This window comes from Carlito syrichta, unplaced genomic scaffold (assembly GCF_000164805.1).
Source record: "Carlito syrichta isolate Samal-C Ts95f unplaced genomic scaffold, Tarsius_syrichta-2.0.1 Scaffold301826, whole genome shotgun sequence".
NCBI classification, from domain to species: domain Eukaryota; kingdom Metazoa; phylum Chordata; class Mammalia; order Primates; family Tarsiidae; genus Carlito; species Carlito syrichta.
This window is the reverse complement of record NW_007245922.1, coordinates 302,337-324,543: the sequence shown is the minus strand read 5'-3', so window position 1 is coordinate 324,543 and position 22,207 is coordinate 302,337. Positions and strand designations below refer to the sequence as shown.

The 22,207-nt window shown below is 37.7% G+C and overlaps 1 protein-coding gene and 1 pseudogene across 1 annotated transcript in view; one reads left to right on the top strand and one right to left on the bottom strand.

Annotated features, from left to right (window-relative positions):
* The window catches only part of PLEKHA3 (pleckstrin homology domain containing A3), a 28,450-nt gene extending 6,243 nt beyond the window's left edge, over nucleotides 1-22,207 (bottom strand). Inside the window, exons 1-6 of the mRNA XM_008055341.1 lie at nucleotides 22,082-22,207; nucleotides 17,359-17,475; nucleotides 11,132-11,287; nucleotides 8,148-8,284; nucleotides 5,227-5,391; nucleotides 2,469-2,512 (exon numbers count right to left, since the gene is read on the bottom strand). Of these exons, the coding sequence (XP_008053532.1) occupies nucleotides 2,469-2,512; nucleotides 5,227-5,391; nucleotides 8,148-8,284; nucleotides 11,132-11,287; nucleotides 17,359-17,475; nucleotides 22,082-22,121 (659 nt within the window). The 5' untranslated portion in view covers nucleotides 22,122-22,207. The remainder of the gene's footprint in view (nucleotides 1-2,468; nucleotides 2,513-5,226; nucleotides 5,392-8,147; nucleotides 8,285-11,131; nucleotides 11,288-17,358; nucleotides 17,476-22,081) is intronic.
* Nucleotides 5,589-6,701, top strand: LOC103257650 (annotated as a pseudogene).

Here is a 22,207-nt window from a genome sequence, read left to right as displayed (position 1 = left end):
AATGAAAACACTCTCAACTTGACTGGAATTTTAAGTGATTTCCCTTTAAGTGAAAAAGTCAATATTTTTATGCCCAACATCCTATGTTAGCAATATTCTACTCAGTCAGAAGTCAAGCTGCAAGCAAGTCAACCCACTTAGAATCTAGCAGGTAACCTGAAGAATATGAACTCTGAGCTAAACTAAGTAGAAAAGAGGTGCAATAAAGAAGTAGTGACATCTACTGAGGAGGATCCAGCAAGACAGTAAACATACTAGATGACTGGTTTACAAATGTTTGATAACTAAAAACTTCACAAGTTATAAACTTCACAAGTGCATGTATCTAAAGTCAATCCAGGCTGGGCATGGTGGCTCATGCCTGTAATTCCAGCACTTTGGGAAACCGAGGTAGGAGGATTGCTTGAGCCCAAGAGTTCCAGACTAGCCTGGGCAACATAGAAGGGCCTTGTCTCTATAAAAAGTACAAAAAGAAAATAAAATTAGCCAGGTGTGGTGTTGTATGCCTGTAGTCCCAGCTACTCAGGAGGCTGAGACAGAAGGACTGCTTGAGCCCAGGAGCTTGAGGCTGCAGTGAACCAGGATCACACCATTGTACTCCAGTCTGGGTGACAGAGACCCTATCTCAAAAAAGAAACAGAAAAAAAGAATTAAAGCCAAATCTCTATCTGATCAGTCAGCAGCAGCAGCAGCAGACAGAAGGGGATAGCCAAAAAGTTTAGGGAACATACTAGAGATAGACTCACTGACAGCAGAAAGAAAAGGCAAAAAGGAGGCTAGAAAAACGATTTTAAAAAATCAGTCTAAAAAATAAAACACAGAAGCAAATCATTACCACCACCTTACAACATCAAAGCTACTATTTTTGTTTTCTTTTTTTAAGGAGACAGGATCTTGCTATGTTATCCAAGCTGGTCTTGAGCTCCTGGGCTCAAGTGATCCCCTGTCTCATTCAGATACTATTTTATGACAGCCCAATATTACTATACTTAATGACAACCTTGATTTATCAGTAAAAAGTTAAAAATTTTTAATTCTTATTATGCCTTATTTCATAAGGTGGGATAGAAAAATTTTTAGCACAAAAATAAAAGTCTGTCAAAGGTTAAGCTTCCATTTTTCTAGAAAATTCAATTGGTGGAACTCTTCATTACCTGCTAGGGTTGGATATATATGTCACTAGACTCTTCTGAGTACTTGATGGTGCAATCAAAGATTATATAATCATTAGGGGGGAAAAGCAGAACATGAGAAAATAATAATAAGGGCCCAGCACTTAACAGTTTTAACACAGAGAAATAAATGCTAATGTCACTATAATTAAATCATTTCCCAAAGAACCAAATAAGATAACCATAGCAACTTAAAAGAATATTATCTAACAAAAGAGAGTGGTTTAACAATCTGGGCTATTGGCAAGATCTATCTAGAAGGTAAAATTTTTTAATGTTTTGATATAAATATTATACTTTAAAATATCAAGGTTTTTTTTTTCTTTTCAGCAAGATTTTTCTCTCTCAATAAAACCAAAGCTCAGCATGAATATATGATGCCATAAAAAGCTAACGTAAAATGAGCCTCTGCCTTGATATAGAATATAAATTTCTATGTCAACATCACTTGATATATAATCATTGGTCTCTAAATGATGGGAATACATCCTGAGAAATACATAGTTAAGCAATTTCATTGTGTGAACAAAATAGAGTGCACTTACACAAACCTAGATGATACAGTCTACTATACACCTGTACAGAATGTGACTATTCTGAATGCTGTGGGCAACTGTAACATAATAGTATTTGTGTATCTAAACACAGAAAAGGTATAATAAAAATACAGTATAATTTTACAAGACCACCTTTGTACATGCAGTCCCTCAGTGATCAAAAATGCCATTATGCAGCATGATAATATTTCTTTTTTTTTTGAGTTGGAGTCTCACTCTGTCGCCCAGACTGGAGTATAGTGGCCGCTCCCGGCCACCGCAGCCTCGACTGCTGGACTCCGGTGATCCTTCCTCCTCAGCTGCCCGAGTAGCCAGAATTACAGGTGCGCACTACCACACCCAGCTGATTTTTGATTTATGGTAGAGATGAGGTCTCACCAAGTTGCCCAGGCAGGTCTCGAACCCGCGGGCTCAGGCAATCCACTCACCTCAGTCTCCCAAGGCGCGGGATTACAGGCTGAGCCACCGAGCCCAGCGATAGTATTTCAAACATCTAAAAAAGGTACAGTAGCTGGCCAGATGCTTACCTTGCTGGTTAATTTAATTAATTTCTTCTTTACTGCCTACTTTCTAGGGCCTGGCCATTATACTAAGCACTAAGAGATATATACCAAAAGATATAATGCTGAGCAAGTCAGAACCTGACCTTACCCATAGAGTTTACATTCCACACCACCTGTTAAAGAATTCCCCTAAGTAGGTATAATTTTGAGAGAACTTAGTCAAAAGGTCATTTTACCTCTCTGAACTGCAGGAACCAGGGTGGCTAACAGAACGCTTCATCTAGAAATTTAAAAAAACAATTAGCGTAATCCATATGTCAGGTAGAATCATGCAGCTCTTATTTATGATTATCATAATAAACATAAATTTGCTGAGAGAAAAAGGTGCCTGGCAAAAAAAATTTACCTTTTACAGATTCAAGTAACATAATCAGCACAATGTCAAACTTTTTCCCTAATAACCTTTAATTGGAATCTTTCCCAACACATAGCAAAAAACATGCTGGATTCTTTTTTCAATAGTAAAAACCACATTTTATACACGTATATAAATAATACACATGTGTGTATATATAAAAATATAAAAAACTGTACATATATAACTAACCCAAAAGCTACACTTTTGTAATAAACAGGAGTATCTAGCAAGCCAGAAAATATTCTAATAAAGGTATTTTTGAAAGGGCAGGAGTAGAGTCTGGTAGAAAAGCTCTCTTTATCATTCATAATTCAGGTAGCTGATACACAGATGTTATAAAGTGTGGTTCTCATAGGAGACAGTATTAATAATTCAAGTGTTTAAAGTACTCAGAAGAACCCCAAGTCTCAAAAAGATTTCTAAAACATGTGTTTTTTAAAAAAAAGAAATATCTGATTAAGCAGAGCATTTAATAAATGACAAAAACTAGACATAATTTAAAAGATCCAAAAAATAAATAAAAGGAGGCAGCCAAACTAAAACAGATGATTTCAAAGCTTAACAAGGCAGCAGAAAAGCAACGTTTATACTAAAGGTTTAGAATGGTTGCTTTTATACACATGGGCCCAAGAATCTTAAAAGCCCTGGTCTAACATTTATATCATGTATGCTTTCTCTATTTGGAACATGAACCACTAATTGCTCCAAGAAATGCCCAACAGATACAACACACCTAATTTACACTCCAGGAACATCTGATATGATGCAAGTAGGCATTAATGTCTCCTTTAATAGAAATTACTTCCTATAGTCTTATTCACCTAGCAACATTCCCACTATAATAATCACTTATATGACAGTTGTCTGAGCTTTCATGACGACTTAAGATAAAGTTAAATCCAAGTTTTTTCTAAGATGAATTCAATGAGATCAACTACATAAAGAAGGTAAAAAGATCAGATTAAATAGTTTTGGAAAACTCAAATATTTCAGCTTTATTTTCACATAAATAAATATGTTTTTCATATAAATAAATCACTCATGTTATTCTAAAAAAAAAAAATTGCCTATAAAGACTGACCTTATTATTATTTCCCATGCTATGGGTCTCCAGAACTAATTACTATAAGTCACAATTCTTGCTTTTTGTATCAAGTAAAATGGTATAGCTAGGAAAACTAGGCAACCTTAACCTAATATTTTGTAGTTTAACTTACTAAATTTTCTGTAATTTTTCTACTGACAAAAGGTTTGGTCTTTAAAAAGACAATTATTGTAGTTTCTTATATATAAAATACACACATGACTTCTCTGGACTACTGAGTATTTGTAACAAAAGGTGTTTCCTGACAAGTTCAATGCAAAAACAAGGCAGCTCTGATGTATTTTTTTATTGTATTTGACTCAAAAAGAACATCTTAAAAAAGAAATTATAACCCTTGTATATCAACCTAAGGAACATAGTAGTTTTTCTATTCACCTATGCTATCTTACAGTTTGCAGCATATCTACAATTGATCAAAAGCAATGTTATCAAAGTGTGTTCTACTGAACACCATAAATCTGAGATAGTATTCAAAAATAAATAAAATGGGTTCAATTATTATTCAGAAACACTGTATACTACCTCTCCCTCTGATTCACAGTATACTTCAATATAAAAGAGGCTCTGACAAGCCCTATCAGACTATCCTTATCAGATTAGAATGGAGAAACCCAATTCATTTAAGTTATCCTAGAACTTCCCAAACTAATCAGACCATAAAACTCATTTTCATGGTACACTTGTCTCAGAGGACACTATTAGTCCATATTACACTGATTACAAGACAATGCTCTAAATAAATGTAGGCAATAATCTTTACTAAATCTCACGCAACTAAATTTGTTGGGTGGGATGGGTAAGAGAACCTAGGAATAATTCAGACCTTATTCTTATGACAAATAAGTCTTCAGGTAATTGCTAAACCAGTAGCCATGTGGCATTCTTTCTCCTACAAATGGGCTTCTAAAAACACTTTGACAAAAAAAAAAAAAAAATTAAAGTCTCATCAAAGCTTACATCACTTATAGAGTTTCCCAAAGCATGCTGAATCAAGTTCATTAGCCTAGAAAGGAAAATGGATCTGCCACCCCTGGCAAAAAAAGAGTACCTCTTGTTCAGAGGAATCAAGAGGGAAGAAAATAACATTAAGTGGTCAATCCTTTAAAGATTTGCTTCATTGTGCCCCATAGTAAGTTAAACATCACCTCATTGTAAGGTTTTAACAGGTAGAATAGTGCTTCCCGGCCTCTTCTGTTTCATATCACACACAGTGCACTATAATATTTTCCTGGATGAAGCAGCTCACAGGCAGACCATGCACAGCCCTTCCGAGGGGGAGGGAGTCAGGACACTGGCACACATGTTGAGTTCCTCAGCTGAGAAGCTCCAATTCCAAATAGCACAAACAAAATTCAACCTATTGACTGTTTCCCCACCCCACTGCCTACTTCCATCCTTAAAAGTGAAAACAAAACAAAAACTGACACACAATATTACTACAAAACAAAACAAAAAAACAAGAAGTTCCAACCATTTGAACAGGAGAAGGTGACACAGGAGAAACTAAGGGATCTGGATGGGGCAGTTGAAACATCTCAGGTTTAAACTTGGCGTTGGCTATCTTCACACATTCCTCAAGTGTTGTGATGAATGTATTACATGTGGCACTAAGCAGAGACGAGGCTTCATTCATGTTCTGAAAAATTATATACAAAGACATGAACAGACTTACGTACAACTACACGGAATCACACACAACCTTATAATTAAGTAATAAGATATTATCTCCAGTGGACACATTACTACATTATGTTCAAATTTATTTAAAATATACAACTTCAGAAAATCAAAGCAATGCATGAAGAAGAAATGTCTCTATCTCTTACATAAATAATGTATGAAACTAGATTCCAAGAAAAGATAGTTTTGCATTTAAACTAAATATCATATTAAAAAACTGCACACAAAAATTTATCTTAAAGAAACCTAACCTAAATGGTAATTTTCTAACTATCTCTCCGAATTCCAAGGTGGTCACAGCAGTGGAACACCCTGACGGCTACTGGCAGCACAATTCATGACTACCACACGTCTATTCTCCCACTTCTTCCTTGGTAGAATAAAAACCCTAATTTTGTTCAGGACAACAAAGTGGACTTAGCCTAGAGAATGAGCATAGACTGATCTAAGTCAGTCATGGCTATTCCATGACCAAATACTCATTTCTTCCTCGTCCTTTGAGTTAGACAATAAAGATGATGAGAAGTCTGCTGGGGAGTTTCTGGAATTTTTGTTCCCTGATTAAAAACCAAGAATAGGGAAAGGTCACGCACAAAGGCCAGGCAGAAGCTGCAGCAGGAGCCACCAGGATCCTCCTGAGGTACCTGCAAGAGCAGAACCAGCCCTACAGCACCCAGGACTTGTTCAGGACCCTGTAGTAGGAACACGGCCTGGGCAAGGCGGTGGTGGTGAAGGCACTGGAGCAGCTGACCCAGCAAAGAAAGATCAAAGAGAAAGTGTATGGCAAGCAGAAGATCTATTTTGCAGAAGTGGACCAGTTTAACACAGTGAGTGATGCTGACCTTCAAGCCTGGATGCCAAAATCGTGGCCCTTACTGCTAATGTGCAGACCTTGCAGCAGAGCTGCTGCTACATGGAGTTTCAGCTGAAGGAGTTATCTAGTGCCCTGACCTCACCAGAGATGCAGAAGGAGATTTAGGAGTTAAATGAGGAGTGTGCTGGCTCAGAGAGAGGCTGAAGACCATCAAAGCAGCCACCAACCATGTGACTCCAGAAAGAGTAGATGTACAGAGGGAGGCAGGAGTACTGTAAGGAGTGGAGGAAGTAGAAGAGGATGGCAATAAAGCTGTTTTTGACACTATTCTTGAAGAATACCCCAAGAGCAAGATGCAGTCCCTTGAGGAAATGGGGATAAAGACAGATGAAGATCACAACATCAGGCTCCCAGGCCCCGGGGTATTGGGAACATCAGATGCCCTGGGCTGACTGTCTTGTCTAGGCTGGCTTTTGCTGTTTCTCTTGCTTCCCACCTTTGAGCCAGGAGAAGCATAGACCAGAGAACCAGGTAGGGGGAGTGGCTGCTGGCAGGGAGCAGATGGTCATGCCCAACTCATCTCCACATTTCAATAGCTTGAGCTTAACACTTAGACTTGGAGCAGTGCTAAAGGAAAGCATTTGGCAATATTTATTTTAATATAATTTGATATAAAAATATTTAATTTCCTCTGGATCAAACTTCCTAGATATCAAACCTGAGGAAGGCAGAAGGGAACTTGGAGGACAAGGGTAAAAAGAAGCTCCTAAACACCAGCATTCAAGGAGCCCAAGACTTCACCCAGGATTCCCCTGGGCTTAGGCACTCCAGAAGACCTTCTGAGGATCTTCTTTACCTCTCCACCCCCACCCCTAAGTCCTGGAAGAAATGCAGGCAACACAGAGACACGGTAGAGGTCCTCAGCCTTGACAGAAAGGCTGAGGGTGGTTTTGAGGTTAGTTAATATTCCAAAATTGTAACTGTAGCAAAATTGTACTGTTGGTGTTTAGAAAAATAAAAAAAACTTCAAAACAAAGTTGAGGAGGTCTCTCTCCACTCCGGTCACCCTACACTACCTCCTGCCTCTTTACGATCTTGGCAGTCACCTTGAAGCCTGAGCATTTGGAGAAAAATCCAACACACCAAGAATGGCAGAGTAGAACAATGGAACAAGGCTGGGTCCCTGATCCTGTCAGTGAGCTGCTATAGCAGAGGTGAGAGCAACTCCCTCCAGAGGGTTTGTGGTGAAACAGTTAAATGCCCTTAGGGCTAAAGAACCCCAAACTGAAACTAAATTCATGTAAGATTCCTCCCCAACATGAGAAGGCCACAGGAGAGGCAGGAAGAGTTCTTTTCCCATTTCTACCAAGTTAGGAAAAGGGGACAGGGAACCATGCCAATCTTTTACCCAGAGAGTAGCAGGGCTCACTAGTCCTACTTTATCAGAAAGAGTGAGCCTAATTTCATAGCCAGATCCTACTAATCTGAATTTTGATTCCTACATGTTCTGAGAAGGATTTTTTTTTTTTAGTTATTTCATAAAGATAAGTTATCAACTCTCAGTAGTTGAATCTGGGACCTTATTATCAAGAGAAAGAGTTGTCCAGTGAATTCATGCAGTCAGCCTGAAGGACAAAGCTTGGAATGTTTCTTCCCCACTCCAACCTTCAGATCATCAGAATGGCTGCAAAGGCAGACCCTGATCGCTGAAGAAATGTGCTGCTTCATGCTATACTCTGGCTACACAGACATCATCTAGAAGATACTACAGATTTCCAAACTGCCTACAGCAGACAGAGCCCAGAATAGCTGAAAATAACTCAATAATCTTGTGTGATGACTGAGGATACCCAGTGTACTCCAAAAAACCATACATGAAGACAGCTTCTGTTTTATACCTCTACGCTGGGAGACGAATGATTCTCATCATGGTGAACAAATTCCTGGATGGTATGAACTTGCTGCATTAGGAGGTCACAGTAGAGGCGAAGTTCAGACATTTTGGTTTTCAGAGATTCACTGGTTTCACTTATTTCTGAAAATAACATATAAACATCCAGTTAGATAATTATCAGATTCTTTGGGCAATACAACAAAATGTAATCATTTAAAAAGTAAAGCAATAAATATACCTATAGCTTAAGAGATGTGAGACCTTAAAAACAGGATCATAAGGGCCCTAAGGAAACAACTTCTCTTTGGTAACTGGGAAAAATTTGACAGTTTTACGTCTGCCATGAAGTTTAGGTAGATTAATTTCCAGAAACAGGATAATAACCACTGTATGTTTTATATAAGATATTTCCATTCCATTACTCATCTTCCATTTGAAAAGTCTACATTTCTTTTCTAAATTGGCTCTTTTGTCCTTTATAAAATTTTTTCCAGCTCTGGTGTTGGTGTTTCTCTTATTTTAATTATCATATAAATTGATAATATGTAAAAACTCATACATTAAAGACAGCAATCTTTCCTCTGTCCTATATATTGGAATATATTGCAAATACTTTTCCACATCTCTTGGCTCCTTTTCAGTTTTCTTTAATGTATATTTTGGGATATAGAAGTTTTTAATTTTTAAGTAATTAAAACTATTATATATTCATTTATTTTCTTCTGTCCCTTTCACAGTTTCATTTTTACATTATACTGTCTTTGGAATTTTTTATTAAGATCATACTTTCTTCTCTTAATTTCACCAGAAAAATTAAATATCCAGCCATAATCTCAGCCACTCACAAGCCAGTATCTTTTAATCTAAAGTGTAAGCTGCAGAGGAAGAAAAGAAATACACCTAGTAGATTTCTGATGTTTTTCCACACTCCTTGAGCCCAGCCAGTGATCCTGCTCTTTGCTCTTAGTCATAAAGCCACTTTTACTAGAGGACAAAGCAGCTCTACATCCAACCTAAATCAATTCCTACCCAAATTTAAATCCACTCCTTCTTTTTTAAAAAAATTATGCGAAAATACACATAACATAAAATGTACCATTTTAACCACTTTTACGCATACACTTTAAAATGTGGTATCAAGGCCGGGCTCGGTGGCTCAGCCCATAATCCCAGAGCTTTGGGAGGCCGAGGTGAGTGAATTGCCTGAGCCCACGGGTTCAAGACCCGCCTGGGCAACTTGGCGAGACCTCATTTCTACAATAAATCAAAAAATTAGCCGGGCGTGGTAGCGCACACATGTAGTTCCAGCTACTTGAAAGGCTGAGGCGAGAGGATCGCCGGAGCCCAGCAGGTCGAGGCTGCAGTGGCCGGAAGTGGCCACTGCACTCCAGTCTGGGTGACAGAATGAGACTCCAGCTCAAAATAAAATAAAATGTGGCATCAAGTACATTTACACTGCTCTACAACCATCGCCACCATCCATCTCTAGAACTTTTTCAGTCTTCCCCAACTGCAACTCATTAAACACTAATTCCATTCCCTCCTCTCCCTAGGCTTCAGCAGCCACCATTCTCCATTCTGCTTGATAAGTTTGACTATTCTGGGTATTTCAAATCAGTAGAATAATAGAATATTTGTCCTTCTGTGATTGGCTTATTTCACTTATCATAAAATCTATGAGGCTCATCCACGTTGTGCCTTGTATTAGAATTTCCTTCCTTTGGAAGGGTGAATAATATTCCATTTTATTTATATACCACATTTTGTTTATCCACTCACCTATCAATGGACATTTGGGTGCTTTTCGCCTTTTTGCTATTATGAATATCCATTCTTTCGTATCTCACCCTTAGCTATACTCTAACCATGATATTCTTTTATATAGTCAAAAATTGTTCTAAATTTATTCCTCAGTCTCCATTTCTCAATACCTATAATTTACCTGCTTCCACTAATTTATTTATCTTATTTTTAAATTATAAAAGTAATACATATGCAATGAAAAATTTGGGAAGCTAGAAAAAACTGTGCGATAGTTTGAATATGGTTTGTCCCCACCAAAACTCACCCTGAAGCTCGGTCCCCAATGTCACTGTGTTGCAGGGTGGTACCTCTAAGAGGTGATTAGATCATTAAGAGGAATTCAGGCCTTTCTGTAATGAGTGAGTCCTCTTTTAGCAAGGATTAGTTAGCAAAAGAGTGGGGTTTTATAAATGGAGGCTGCCTCTCACATTTGGTCTCTTTTTGCACATATCTACTTCCCCTTCTGACTCTTCACCAAGCTACGGTGCACCACGAGGCCCTCACCAGAAGCCAACTAGATGCGGCAGCCTAATCTTGCACTTCCTGACTCTAGAACCAGGAGCCAAACAGCCCTCTTTTCTTTATAAATTCACACTCAAGTATTTTGTTATAGCAACAGGAAATGAACTAAAACAAACTGTAATCTCACTATTAAGATATAAATACTGTCATTACTTCCGTATTATATCTATATATAGTTGAACTAATACCAAAATCATTTGCTTTGCTTTTGATTTTTTAAAATCTTTCTACAAACTTGATAAAGTCAAAAGGTACCAAAGAGTACACAATGAAAAGTGAGTCTCCTTCCCAAAAATTCTACTTCCAAAGGTAACAATCAGTCTTACATACCTTTCCTAGCCAGCAAATGAATATTAACACTATACATAATTTTGAATCCTGCTGTTTCACTGATCATTTAACTTTAGGCATTTTCTCACATTAAAATTCCCTTTAAACATTTTACTGGCTACATAATATATCAGCCAATGAAAGCACTAGTTTATTGAACCATCTCCCTAGATTTATACCTTTCACAAATTTATTACGAGTATGAAGCTCTATATATGCAAATCTTCTACACTTCTAATTATTTCCTTGGCATAGACTACTAAAAGTGGACAGGATAATTTATATTTATGTTTCAGAAAGTACTCTCACCACAAGGGAAAAAGTTATAGCTACCTTTTTCTTTTTTAGTCCTAGTATCAGTCAAACAGGCTTTCGAGCTCCCCAGGGCAACCAGCCACCTCTGCCTTTCAGCCGCATTCACCGCCTTCATGTAGAAATGCTGTTCTCCTGGAATGATTAATTCCATTCTTGTGTTGTCTGCTGAATGAACTATGATGATAAACAAAGAAGAAATCAGTTCTAGACTTAACTAATTTAAGGAGAAGCAAACCATCACTGTTACACAGTATTAGATGCTTCATAAACCTATAAAAACAAACCGTGATCCATGATGCAGGCAGTGCCACTCCCTAAGGGGCCATCCAGTGGCAACCTTCAAACTAACATTCTCACAAAGACCCAGAATGACAATGGTGCATAAGTGATGAAGGCATATGAAGAGAAAACAAGGACAAATTAACTATTGAGAAGTGAGACTCTCACTTTTGTCCACCTAGTCAACCTTAAATATAAGTGCAATGAATGTCAAATTATTGCACATTTTTTACTGATTTCCTTGAAAGCAAAGTTTATTTCTTCATATCTCCAAGACCAGGACAGAGCCTGGCTGACATATAGAAGGAATGTAATAAATGGTCAGTATGGTCATCTTCCATTAGAACAGTAACTCTATGACATGCCCTTAATTATGGGACATAGCAAACACCCAGAAGGTATGTGTATTTCTTCTCCCTCCACCTCCTCTCTGACACACACACACCCCTTGATACTCTGACAAAAGAGAGCTAATCAAGAATTAAGCTGAGCAAATATCAAATCTTTATTGTAAAACAAAATTTATGTTAAGCTGTCATTAATCAACAGATATTTACTTAGCTCAGAGTAGTGCTGGTATTGGGGAAGATACAGAGAAAGAAAAAAGAAGTCTTTACTTTTATAGAGTTGACAATTTATCAAGAAACTAACATACCAAAAAGAATTACTTAAGTATTGTACTCTTTGGTGCAGAAATTTCATGTGCAATTATGAGAGAAAGAAAAGACAGGAAATTAAAAGACTTCAAGAAGAAGTATTTGATGACAGCAGAATTTGGTAAACTGCATAAGAAAAAGCCTAGATGAGGAAATAAACACAGAAAGTACTGAGGATATTAGGAAACAAGCATAAATGGAGTTTCATATTATATTGCAAAGTAATGTTCATTTCATTTAGCCTATACTTCCAGTGCCTATGGTTCTAGCTACTTGGGAGACTTGAGATAGGAGGACAGCTTGACCCAGGAGTTTGAGGCTTCAGTGAGATATGACCATGCTACTACACTCCAGTCTGAGTTAAAGAGCAAGATCCCATCTCTAAAAACAAAAAGAAAAAATACTCATATGCATGAATACAGACCTAATACAGACAAACTAGGTGGAGCCAAATTATCAAAGGTCCAAGAAAGTCTGGCCAAAGCCTTAACTTAGATAATTAATTACTGAAAATACTGACCACATGTTCCGTGTATTATGGCAAATAAGTCCCACAAAAGCTTTGGTATCTTATTATTCTACTTATATGAGCCATTCTTAGATATAGAAACTGAAAGATACAACCATCCAACAACAATGAGTGCAAAAGATTTCTAGGCTAAAATAAAACTACTGAAATCCCAAAGCTCTAAGAGTAACTATTTCTTGGTAATTGCGAATACTAGTAGTGAAAGTACCAATTTCTACCTTAAAAAAAAGTCATACTATAATTTCTAATGATGTTGCTACAAGATGAAACTAAAAGATTATTCATTTTTAAATGTACTAGAATTTGTATATTTATTCAAGGGGAGTCCCTGTCAAAGTTCCCTTTTCACAAAGGCAACAAACTTCAAAATGATGCTCCCAAATATCAAGTCATTAGGAAAAAAATGATAGACAAGATCTTTAAATACAAAACTACTGTATAAAACATTTCTGGGAGAATTAAATACCTAATTAAATATAGGGACATACTACCATGTTATTGGATCAGAAGACTCAATACTGTCAACAACAGAATGCTCCTCAAATTAATCTACAGTTTCAATACAATTCCAGTCACAATTCCAGCAGAGAGTTGTAGAAATCTACAAGCAGATTCTAAAATGCATAAGAAAATACAAAGGGCCAAAAAATCCAAGACAATACTGGAAAAGAACAAAGTTAAAAGACAGAGTATCAGATACAAAAAGTATAAAGATAAAGAAATTAAGACTGTATGATATTGGCACAAAGATTAAACTAAAAAATGGGACCATGGAACAGAATAGACAGTCAAGAAAAGGACCCACAAATACATGATACTTGCACTGTGACAAAGATATACCTATAGTGCAGTAAGGGAAAGGCTGCTATCAAGTCAATTACAGACCTAATATAGACCTAAATATAAAAGGTAATACAATAAACATTCAAGAAGGCAACACAGAAGATGTCTTCAGTGAGACATAAAAAGTTCTGATAAAAAAAATTAACAAACTGGACTTCACTGAAATTGTTCATTAAAAGATATCACTAACAAAATGAAAATACAAACTGCAAAGGAGAATAAGATATTTGCAATACAAAGTCATCCAGACTATAGAAAAATCTCCTACAAATCAGCATAAGCCTAAAAAAGTACTCAAAATCATTAGTTAGTCAAGAAATGCAAGTCAAAACCACCATGATATACCACTACACACACAAGAAATATTCAGAAATTTTTAAATTGATAATACCAAGTTTGGCAAAGAAGCAGAGTAATTGGAACTCTAATGCTCTACAGAACAAGTTGATATAATCACCTTAGAAAACAATTTGGCATTTTTTTGTGAAAAAGTTTCTCTCCATGACCAAATTTCAGACAGGCTCCTTTGAGACCTCTGCTCGACTAGGTTTCTGTCTCCATTCCTGTAATGTCTAGTTTTAGCAATAATCCAGTTAAGTCAATTTAACCAGAATCCCCCATCTTCAACATTTTATCATCCTTCATAACTGACCAAATTCTTCATTCCTTACCACCATCCCCCAGGTATGTCTGATCCCCCTGGCCTTGGCCTTCCTTCAGCAAGAATCCGGTTAGGTCAGTTTAGCCAGAATCCCTATTTACTCCTGGTGCTTCCTCTTTGTAACTTTCCATTCACCGAACCTCCCCACCCAACTCCTTGGCTATAAATTCCCACTTTTCCCTATTGTATTTAGAGTTGAGCCCAATCTCGTCTCTACTGTAAAACTCCACTGCAGTAGTCCCTGAATCTATGGCGACAGTCCTAAAGAAAGTCTACCATACTGTTTTGATCAAAATAAATGTATAGGAATACTCATGGCAGCTTTATTCACCGTAGTCTCAAAATGGAAAAAAAAAAATCCTTCAGGCCGGACTCGGTGGCTCAGTCTGTAATCCCACGCCTTTGGGAGGCTGAGGTGAGTGGATTGCCTGAACCCGCGGGTTCGAGACCCGCCTGGGCAGTGAGACCTCATCTCTACAATAAATAAAAAAAAAAAAATCAACCGGGCGTGGTAGCACGCACCTGTAATTCCGGCTACTCGGAAGGCTGAGGCGGAAGGATCGCCAGAGCCCAGCAAGTCGAGGCTGCGGTGGCCGGGAGCGGCCACTGCACTCCAGTCTGGGTGACCGAGTGAGACTCCAACTCAAAAAGAAAAAAAAAAAAATCCTTCAGTACTAGAATGCATACCCAAATTGTGAGATAGTCACACAAAGGAAAACATGGATAAATTTCACAATATGATATCGAACAAAAAAAAACCAGACACAAAAGAAAATACTGAATTATTCCATGTATAAAATGTTCAAAAACAGATAACACTTCCTTATGGATATAGGGGTCAGATTAATAGGATACATTTTAGGGGGATCAGTGGTTGAGGGGACTCAGTTGAGGTGGGTAGTTTATACTGGTGTTTTCATTTTGTAAACATTCTTCAAGCTAAATGTTACTTAAGATTCATGCCCTTTTCTGTATGCTATTCTTTAATAAAATAATTACTTTAAACAAACAACAGCCAAAATAAGATGCTGTCATAGCTTAAAATTATTTAGGAATCACCTCAGAATTCTGCTGCTCTTTATATCCTTAATATCCTTGGGGTTGGCAAATCTTTGAACTTTGAATACAGTTTTGATTTCCAAATCTCTTTTAGAATCAAATCTGAGAAAAAGATGAGATTTTTAAAAAACCCTATTTAAAAAAAATTAATGCTCTGTGCTTTTCTTGTGTGATTTATAAACTGGTTCATAAGGTAATTTCAAAGAGAGCTCTGAAATGTTATAGGTGATGATAGTGTAATTGAAAATGAGCACATAGACTTCAAAAATGAGTACATTTACCAGTAAACAGTTTAAAGCCAACAATTATCAGTACATATTTCATTATGCTTACTAAAAATAAACAACAAGCCGCGCACAGTGGCTCAGGATTGTAATCCCAGCACTCTGGAAGGCAGAAATGAGAGGACTGCCTGAGCCCAGGGTTTCAAGACCAGTCTAGGCGACTTGGCAAAACCTCATCTCTACAATTAAACAAAAAATTAGACAGACATGGTAGTCCACACCTGTAATTCCAGCAACTTGGAAGACAAAGGTGGAAGGATCACCTGAGCCCAGGAGGTCAAGGCCACAGTAACCATGAGGGTGCCACTGCACTCCAGTCTGAGCAACAGAATGAGATTCCTACTTAAAAATAATAAAAATAAAATAAAATAAAAATAAACAATGAAATTATGCCCTATATATTTTAGGAAACATGCCAGTAACAATACACCAGGCTAAAATATTTTTGTATAGCCATGATGCCCTTCCATTAAAACAGTGGGAGTTCTCAACTAAGAGGGCATGATATAATCACCTGACAGGTATGTGTAGTTTGGAGAAAGCTCCCTGGATGACACTGATCTACCCAAAGCAGAGAATCCCTGCTATAGAAAGAGCGCTAGTGGTGGCAAATCTGAGGTGAAGGTGAAGAACAAAACATGTAGCTAAAGAATATGTATCCAAAGCAGAGATTCTCTATTGTCTCCATGGCTAAATCTTACTAAGAATTACCACAAAATCACACAAAAAGAGCAATGTAGCCTTCGAAATAGAAAATGCAGCACAACACATTAGCTGCTGCTTTGGTTTAATCTAAATAAGAAAATGAATAAAGCAGTTAGATGACTCTAGAGTATTTGGTAGCTAAGACCAAGGCTCATCAAGTCAAAAAAGGCCGGGCTCGGTGGCTCAGCCTGTAATCCCAGCACTTTGGGAGGCCAAAGTGAGTGGATTGCCCGAACCCACGGGTTCGAGACCCGCCTGGGCAACTTGGCGAGACCTCATCTCTACAATAAGTAAAAAATCAGCCAGGTGTGGTAGCGCGCACCTGTAGTTCTGGCTACTTGGAAGGCTGAGGCGGAAGGAACGCTGGAGCCCAGCAGGTCGAGGCTGCAGTGGCCGGGAGCAGCCATTGCACTCCAGTCTGGGTGACAGAGTGAGATTCCAACTCAAACAAAAAAAAAATCAAGTCAAAAGAATTACCCTTCATGAAAACAAGTATTCAAGCTACAAAGGAGAAATGAAGAACTGCCTGGAGGGAATTTAACAGTCATTCCCCTGGTGCTCTAGTTTTTCCTTCAATTCTCTTTGAAGAATAATTCAATAGTTTTCTCTGTTATTTTATCTGATTTCACTCTACCTACCTCCACCCCACACATGCCAACCACACACACAAATGAATTTATTGGTCCATGAAACCTTCCTTCATGAAAATTATTGCATGACCTATTGCTTTATTTCTCCCTTTTTTGGAATAAAAGGAAACCATCTCTAATACCCATAAGAGCTTATCTCCAAATTTAGCAAAAAAAATCAGAATTTATGACTCTGATTTCATACTTTATCAAAACCCAACAGAGCTACCCTGTCATTGTTAGGGCTCAACTTCCAACCCCTACAATGCCCTTCTACAAGAATGAAATAGAATGCTTGTAGACACAACATGGACACTAGAGTGGTATCCACAATAAATTCTTTGTTGAGTCCAAACTGGAAGACTAGCACAAGTATTCTGAATATCAATTCAAAGTAAGTTTATAGAGAGGGATTATCAAAAACTGTTTAGCAGTTAACTGTGTAAACTGTGGCTAAATGCTTCTATTGATTGCTAAGGATATAAATGATAGTAGAAGATCCCTATATGGTTAGAAATGCTTTCTCCTCTTGTTTGGAGTAGGCTGAAGAATCCTTTACTACCTAACCCTTAATTCCTCTAATTCCATATGTTCACTTACCTTTAATTTCACAAACTGCCATCTTTATACTTCCTTTGCTCCCTTTGCAAACATCATCCTGTGAATCATAGTAGGATAGGATTCCATTATCTAAAACAAACCAACGAGGCTGCCAACCTACAAAGATCATAAATAACAGAAAGTTTATATGGAAAGAAATAATTTTCATCACAAAGAAAACTATGATATCAAAATCTGCCATCCACATTATTTCTTGGCTCTCAAATAACATTCTGACAATGAAATGTTTAATGGTCAAGCCTTATCCAAAGTGTTCCGGCATCAACTTCCACTTTACTGAGAAAGATTTCTAAGGAAATATCTAGATCAGCATACATATGGGAAATAATACTTTTATTCTGGCTCACAACCTTCTCATTAGAAACCCAGAAGGCCCTACACAGGGTACAACATAACTTCCCCCTTTTCCTAAAAAGAAACAGAGTTGGGTTTATAATGAATGGAAAAAGCAACAGAAAACAGTGATTCTAGCCCCACTTCTAATGTCATTCTTCAACTGGATAACCATAACCTGGTGCAAATCTTCCCATTTCAATAAATCTAAGATTCCCAGTCTCCAACATGAGTAGGTTGAAAAAGATGATCTGTCAGGTGCCAGTCAGCCCTCTAATTCTGCAATGTGACTTTCCCTGCTCTTATAAAATACATGTTGTCAGAGCAAACTCTTAAACACAAGAGTGTTTTACACTAAATGAATTCCAGTCTTTTACACAGAAGCTACATACCCTGTGGTGAGAATACAGATTCCTCACACGACTCACTTTGCCTTATCTGCAGCTACACAGCAGGGCAAAAATGCTAGAAACTACAATCATTCAGTTGATATTTATTCAGTGACTAGAACACCTATCTATCATAGACTTGGCTCCAAGACAAAGCTGGTGACAAAGGATGATGACTTTCCTTGGTGCCCAACTCCCACTCCTCCTTCAAGGCCAACTTTGTGTTCTCTGGAATCTTCTCAAGCATGCTACTAATGTACAACAGTTTACTGACTAGTAACATGGTGACCATGCTGGGGGCAGTGTGACTGTCCTTGTTCTTTCTGTGACTATTAAATAACAATTCAGCTCAAGTGTTCTAGGCTAAAATGCACCATCTTTTAAATTGTGGGTGTTCAAATCCTGGTACTGTACCCACAGCCAGCACTATAATTAATTACTTCCCTTTTCCCAGGTCCAGATAGTACCAAGACAAGGTAGACAGGTGAATTATTCTTATACCTTGACAAAGACCCAGGACCTACCTCCCTAAAAGGCTTTACTTATAATACTTTTGAAATGATGATGCTGAGTCATCATAAAAAGGTTAAATTTCACTCTTCATATACTTTGTTAATGAATGCCACAATACAGTTCAGAAAGATGGATACCCAACATAATTAAAATAAAAACAAGCAAGTTTCAATTCATTTTTATGAAACACTATAGTATTCCTTAATGAGACCCAGCAAATTAGAAGGTAAATTTCTTTGGCATATGAACTTTATCTCATTCATCACTGCATTCCCAGCAACTAGAAAAGTGGCCCATAACAAGTACCAAAAAATCTACTTCTCAAGTGACTAAATGAATGCATGAATGAATATCGAAAAAGTGAGAGTACATGTTATCCATGAGAGTATAGACATGTCAATCTGTGAGAGTATATTGTATTGAACATGCATACAAGTAAGAAAAACATTATCTTTACAAATATTAATGTACCTTGGTTAGCAAATTATAAGCAGGGTATGCTGAAAATATAGTCCTCACCCAAGGTCCAGTGTGTGTCTATAGGGCAAATTATGACTTTATAAGTCTGTATTATTGCAATTCAGTATCTCTTTAAAACACATTTTGAGCAAAATTATTAATTTAGAATTTGTAGCAACATGAAAGGTGAGCATGGTTGAATATATTAATCTAATTAAGCCTGTTAGCTAACTCTACACACTTTTGAAGAAATATTTAATAAAAACATCTCTAATTGATTCACGTATTTATATACAGAGGGCTGTACCTGAGGAAAAGATTCATAGGTATTCTTTTTAAAATTCTTTTTTAAAGAATACTTTTTTTTTCACATACACATACATACATGCATGTGTATTTATTTTAATACCACAGAAGAAACAGATTTCCCTGTCAAATTGTCTCCTTTGAATGGGTTTAACCATCAGTTTGATTCTAAACAGATTTCATGGAATTGAATAAAGAGTGGCATATTCTTATTTTGGGAGGGTTAAGAACATGAAGTGCCTGCTATTCTAAGCAATCTATTGCTTGAATTTTTATTATTTTTTAAAATGTTTTTATTTATTTATTATTATTATTATTATTTTTTTAGTTGGAGTCTCATTCTGTCGCCCAGACTGGAGTGCAGTGGCCGCTCCCAGCCACTGCAGCCTCGACCTGCTGGGCTCCGGCGATCCTTCCGCCTCAGCCTTTCAAGTAGCTGGAACTACAGGCGTGCGCTACCATGCCCGGCTAATTTTTGACTTATTGTAGAGATGAGGTCTCGCCAAGTTGCCCAGGCGGGTCTCGAACCCGCGGGCTCAGGCAATCCACTCACCTCAGCCTCCCAAAGGCGTGGGATTACAGGCTGAGCCACCGAGCCCGGCCATTGTTTTTATTCTTTATTACAAGACATTTACAATTCAAAATAAAGGGCTATCTATGTAGTAGATATTTGTTAGGGTCTTGGTGCCTTGTCATTTTTATCTGCTTGATTTCCCCTCATTTTTTAAAAAATATTTTATTTTAAAGATGTGGGGTACAATTCAGGATTAGGTATACAATACAAGTGGACACCGTACTGGTAAAGTTTGGGAAAGAAGACATATTTTTTATCTCAAACTACCAAATATTACTAAAATCTTTATTTCTCTACAAAGGATACTAACTTTATTTAATCTTTATTTCTCTCAAATAACACTATCATTACACTGGAAGGTTCCTTAAAAGAACACTTAGTATAAACCAGACATGACTTAGGTTTATCTTATGACCTAAGATGAGCTAAAATTAATAATCAGCAAGCCATTGAGTCAAGTTTAAATTTTAAAAATAAAATTATTCCAAACAAAATATTTATTTCAGTAAACTTCTATACTGCATCCTAAGATAAGTAAATGTTCTGCAAAGACTAAATCTAAATGATGTGGTTAAAAGCTCTTTCCCTCACTGGTGTCAGTACCCTAGAAGACAAGGAAATCTCCAAGACCAAATCTCAAATTATGACTCAACTCAGTAATCATCCATGCTCTAGGCTATGCATAAATGGTTCCTCTGGCATGATCTTCCAGTACACTGTGTTTAGAAGGTTTGCAATGGGGTGATCGTTTGCATCTCAAAGCATAGAAGCTACTGTTAAATAGTTAACAGTGTACCGCCACCAAACAGCATAATTATTCTCTTACAACTGCTCAAATGAAAATGCCTAACAAAAAATATTTGCTTTCTTTTTTAAATGCTTCTTTTTAAAACTTACCATTTATAGAAATAAATTGTTTGGCTTTTAAGTTCGAACAAAATAAAACATCTATGTATCATAAATTTTAAAACATTTGCTTTTATAAATCTGGCTTTAGTATTCCAGCATAGTTCAGTGATTATGCCTTAAAGTGTGGATGTGCAGATTTTGTACAATGTCAGGTAGACACAAGTTGAATGTACCATACAATTACTAAGGGGTTCAATATTTTAAGCAGATTGAGTAAGTGGGCAAGTCAAGATCTGCCTATTGTGCTGGACCAAGAAAAAAATCAGTTTACTATTCAAATTTATTTTAAACCATTCCCTTTCCTCTAAGTTTGAAATTTGTGAGATCACAAATTTCGGGAGTTGGAAGGTATCTTCAGAATAAAATAGTTGATCACCCTGGCTTTATCAATCAGACTGAAGTTCTGAGAATAAGTGACTTGCCCTTGCTGTTGGTAGATGGCAAAGATAGGACTACAACTCAGATATAAGCTTTTAACAAGCCAGTCTGTTGCTGTCATATGGAAAAGGGGCCCTTCCCTGTTGGTTTCTCATTTATACAGAAACTCCTAACCCTTTGGAGTTGTTCCCTTCAACCCACTTCATGGGTGAAACTGACTTGTTTGTTACTTCTGTGTATTACACTTTCTTCCACTCTTTTTCACAGTTACTACCTGAATTCGCAAACATAAGAATATCTCACTGACAATCCCTAAGAGAGTATTATCTAGGGAAAACTTCCAAAATCATGTTTGCTAAGCTGAACAACTTCAACAAGAGAACTTTTAAAATAAACGGTGTTGTTTTAAAAAAATTAAATATATCACAGATTTCTTAAAATTAAACTTTGATCTTAAAGGGTCCATCCCAGTCCAATACTCCAACAAAATGTTTTATACTAAGTGTGAATAAGGACGGAGCTTCCAACAACAACATGTAGAGCTGTCCCAGAGGCTACAGGAGGCAAACAGAAGTATTATTACACAAGCAAAGAAGGGGTCAGGCGCCCTGACCACCTCGGGAGGATGCGCAGTCTCGAACCCTTCCCTGCAGAAGCCAGATGGTCTCTATAAGGGACAGAGAGGGATTAAGCCCTGGAACCTCGTAGAGCGGATTCGCTTGAGGGTCACCGCGGGCCAGGCGGAGGGGGAGGCCCCCGACCTGCCTTCTCCGCGGCCTCCAAGCCCAAGCCCTCCGCCCTCTGCCTCTCCCCTGCCCCCGGCGCTCCCGAGCCCACATACCTGTGAGATAGTTGGTCCACTTGTACAGAACCCCCTCCATGCTTCAGAGCCCCGCGTCGCGCATCCTCCTGGCCCGGCGCCGGCCGCGGTGAAGGGGAAGGCGCGGGGCCTGGGGCAGCCCCTCCC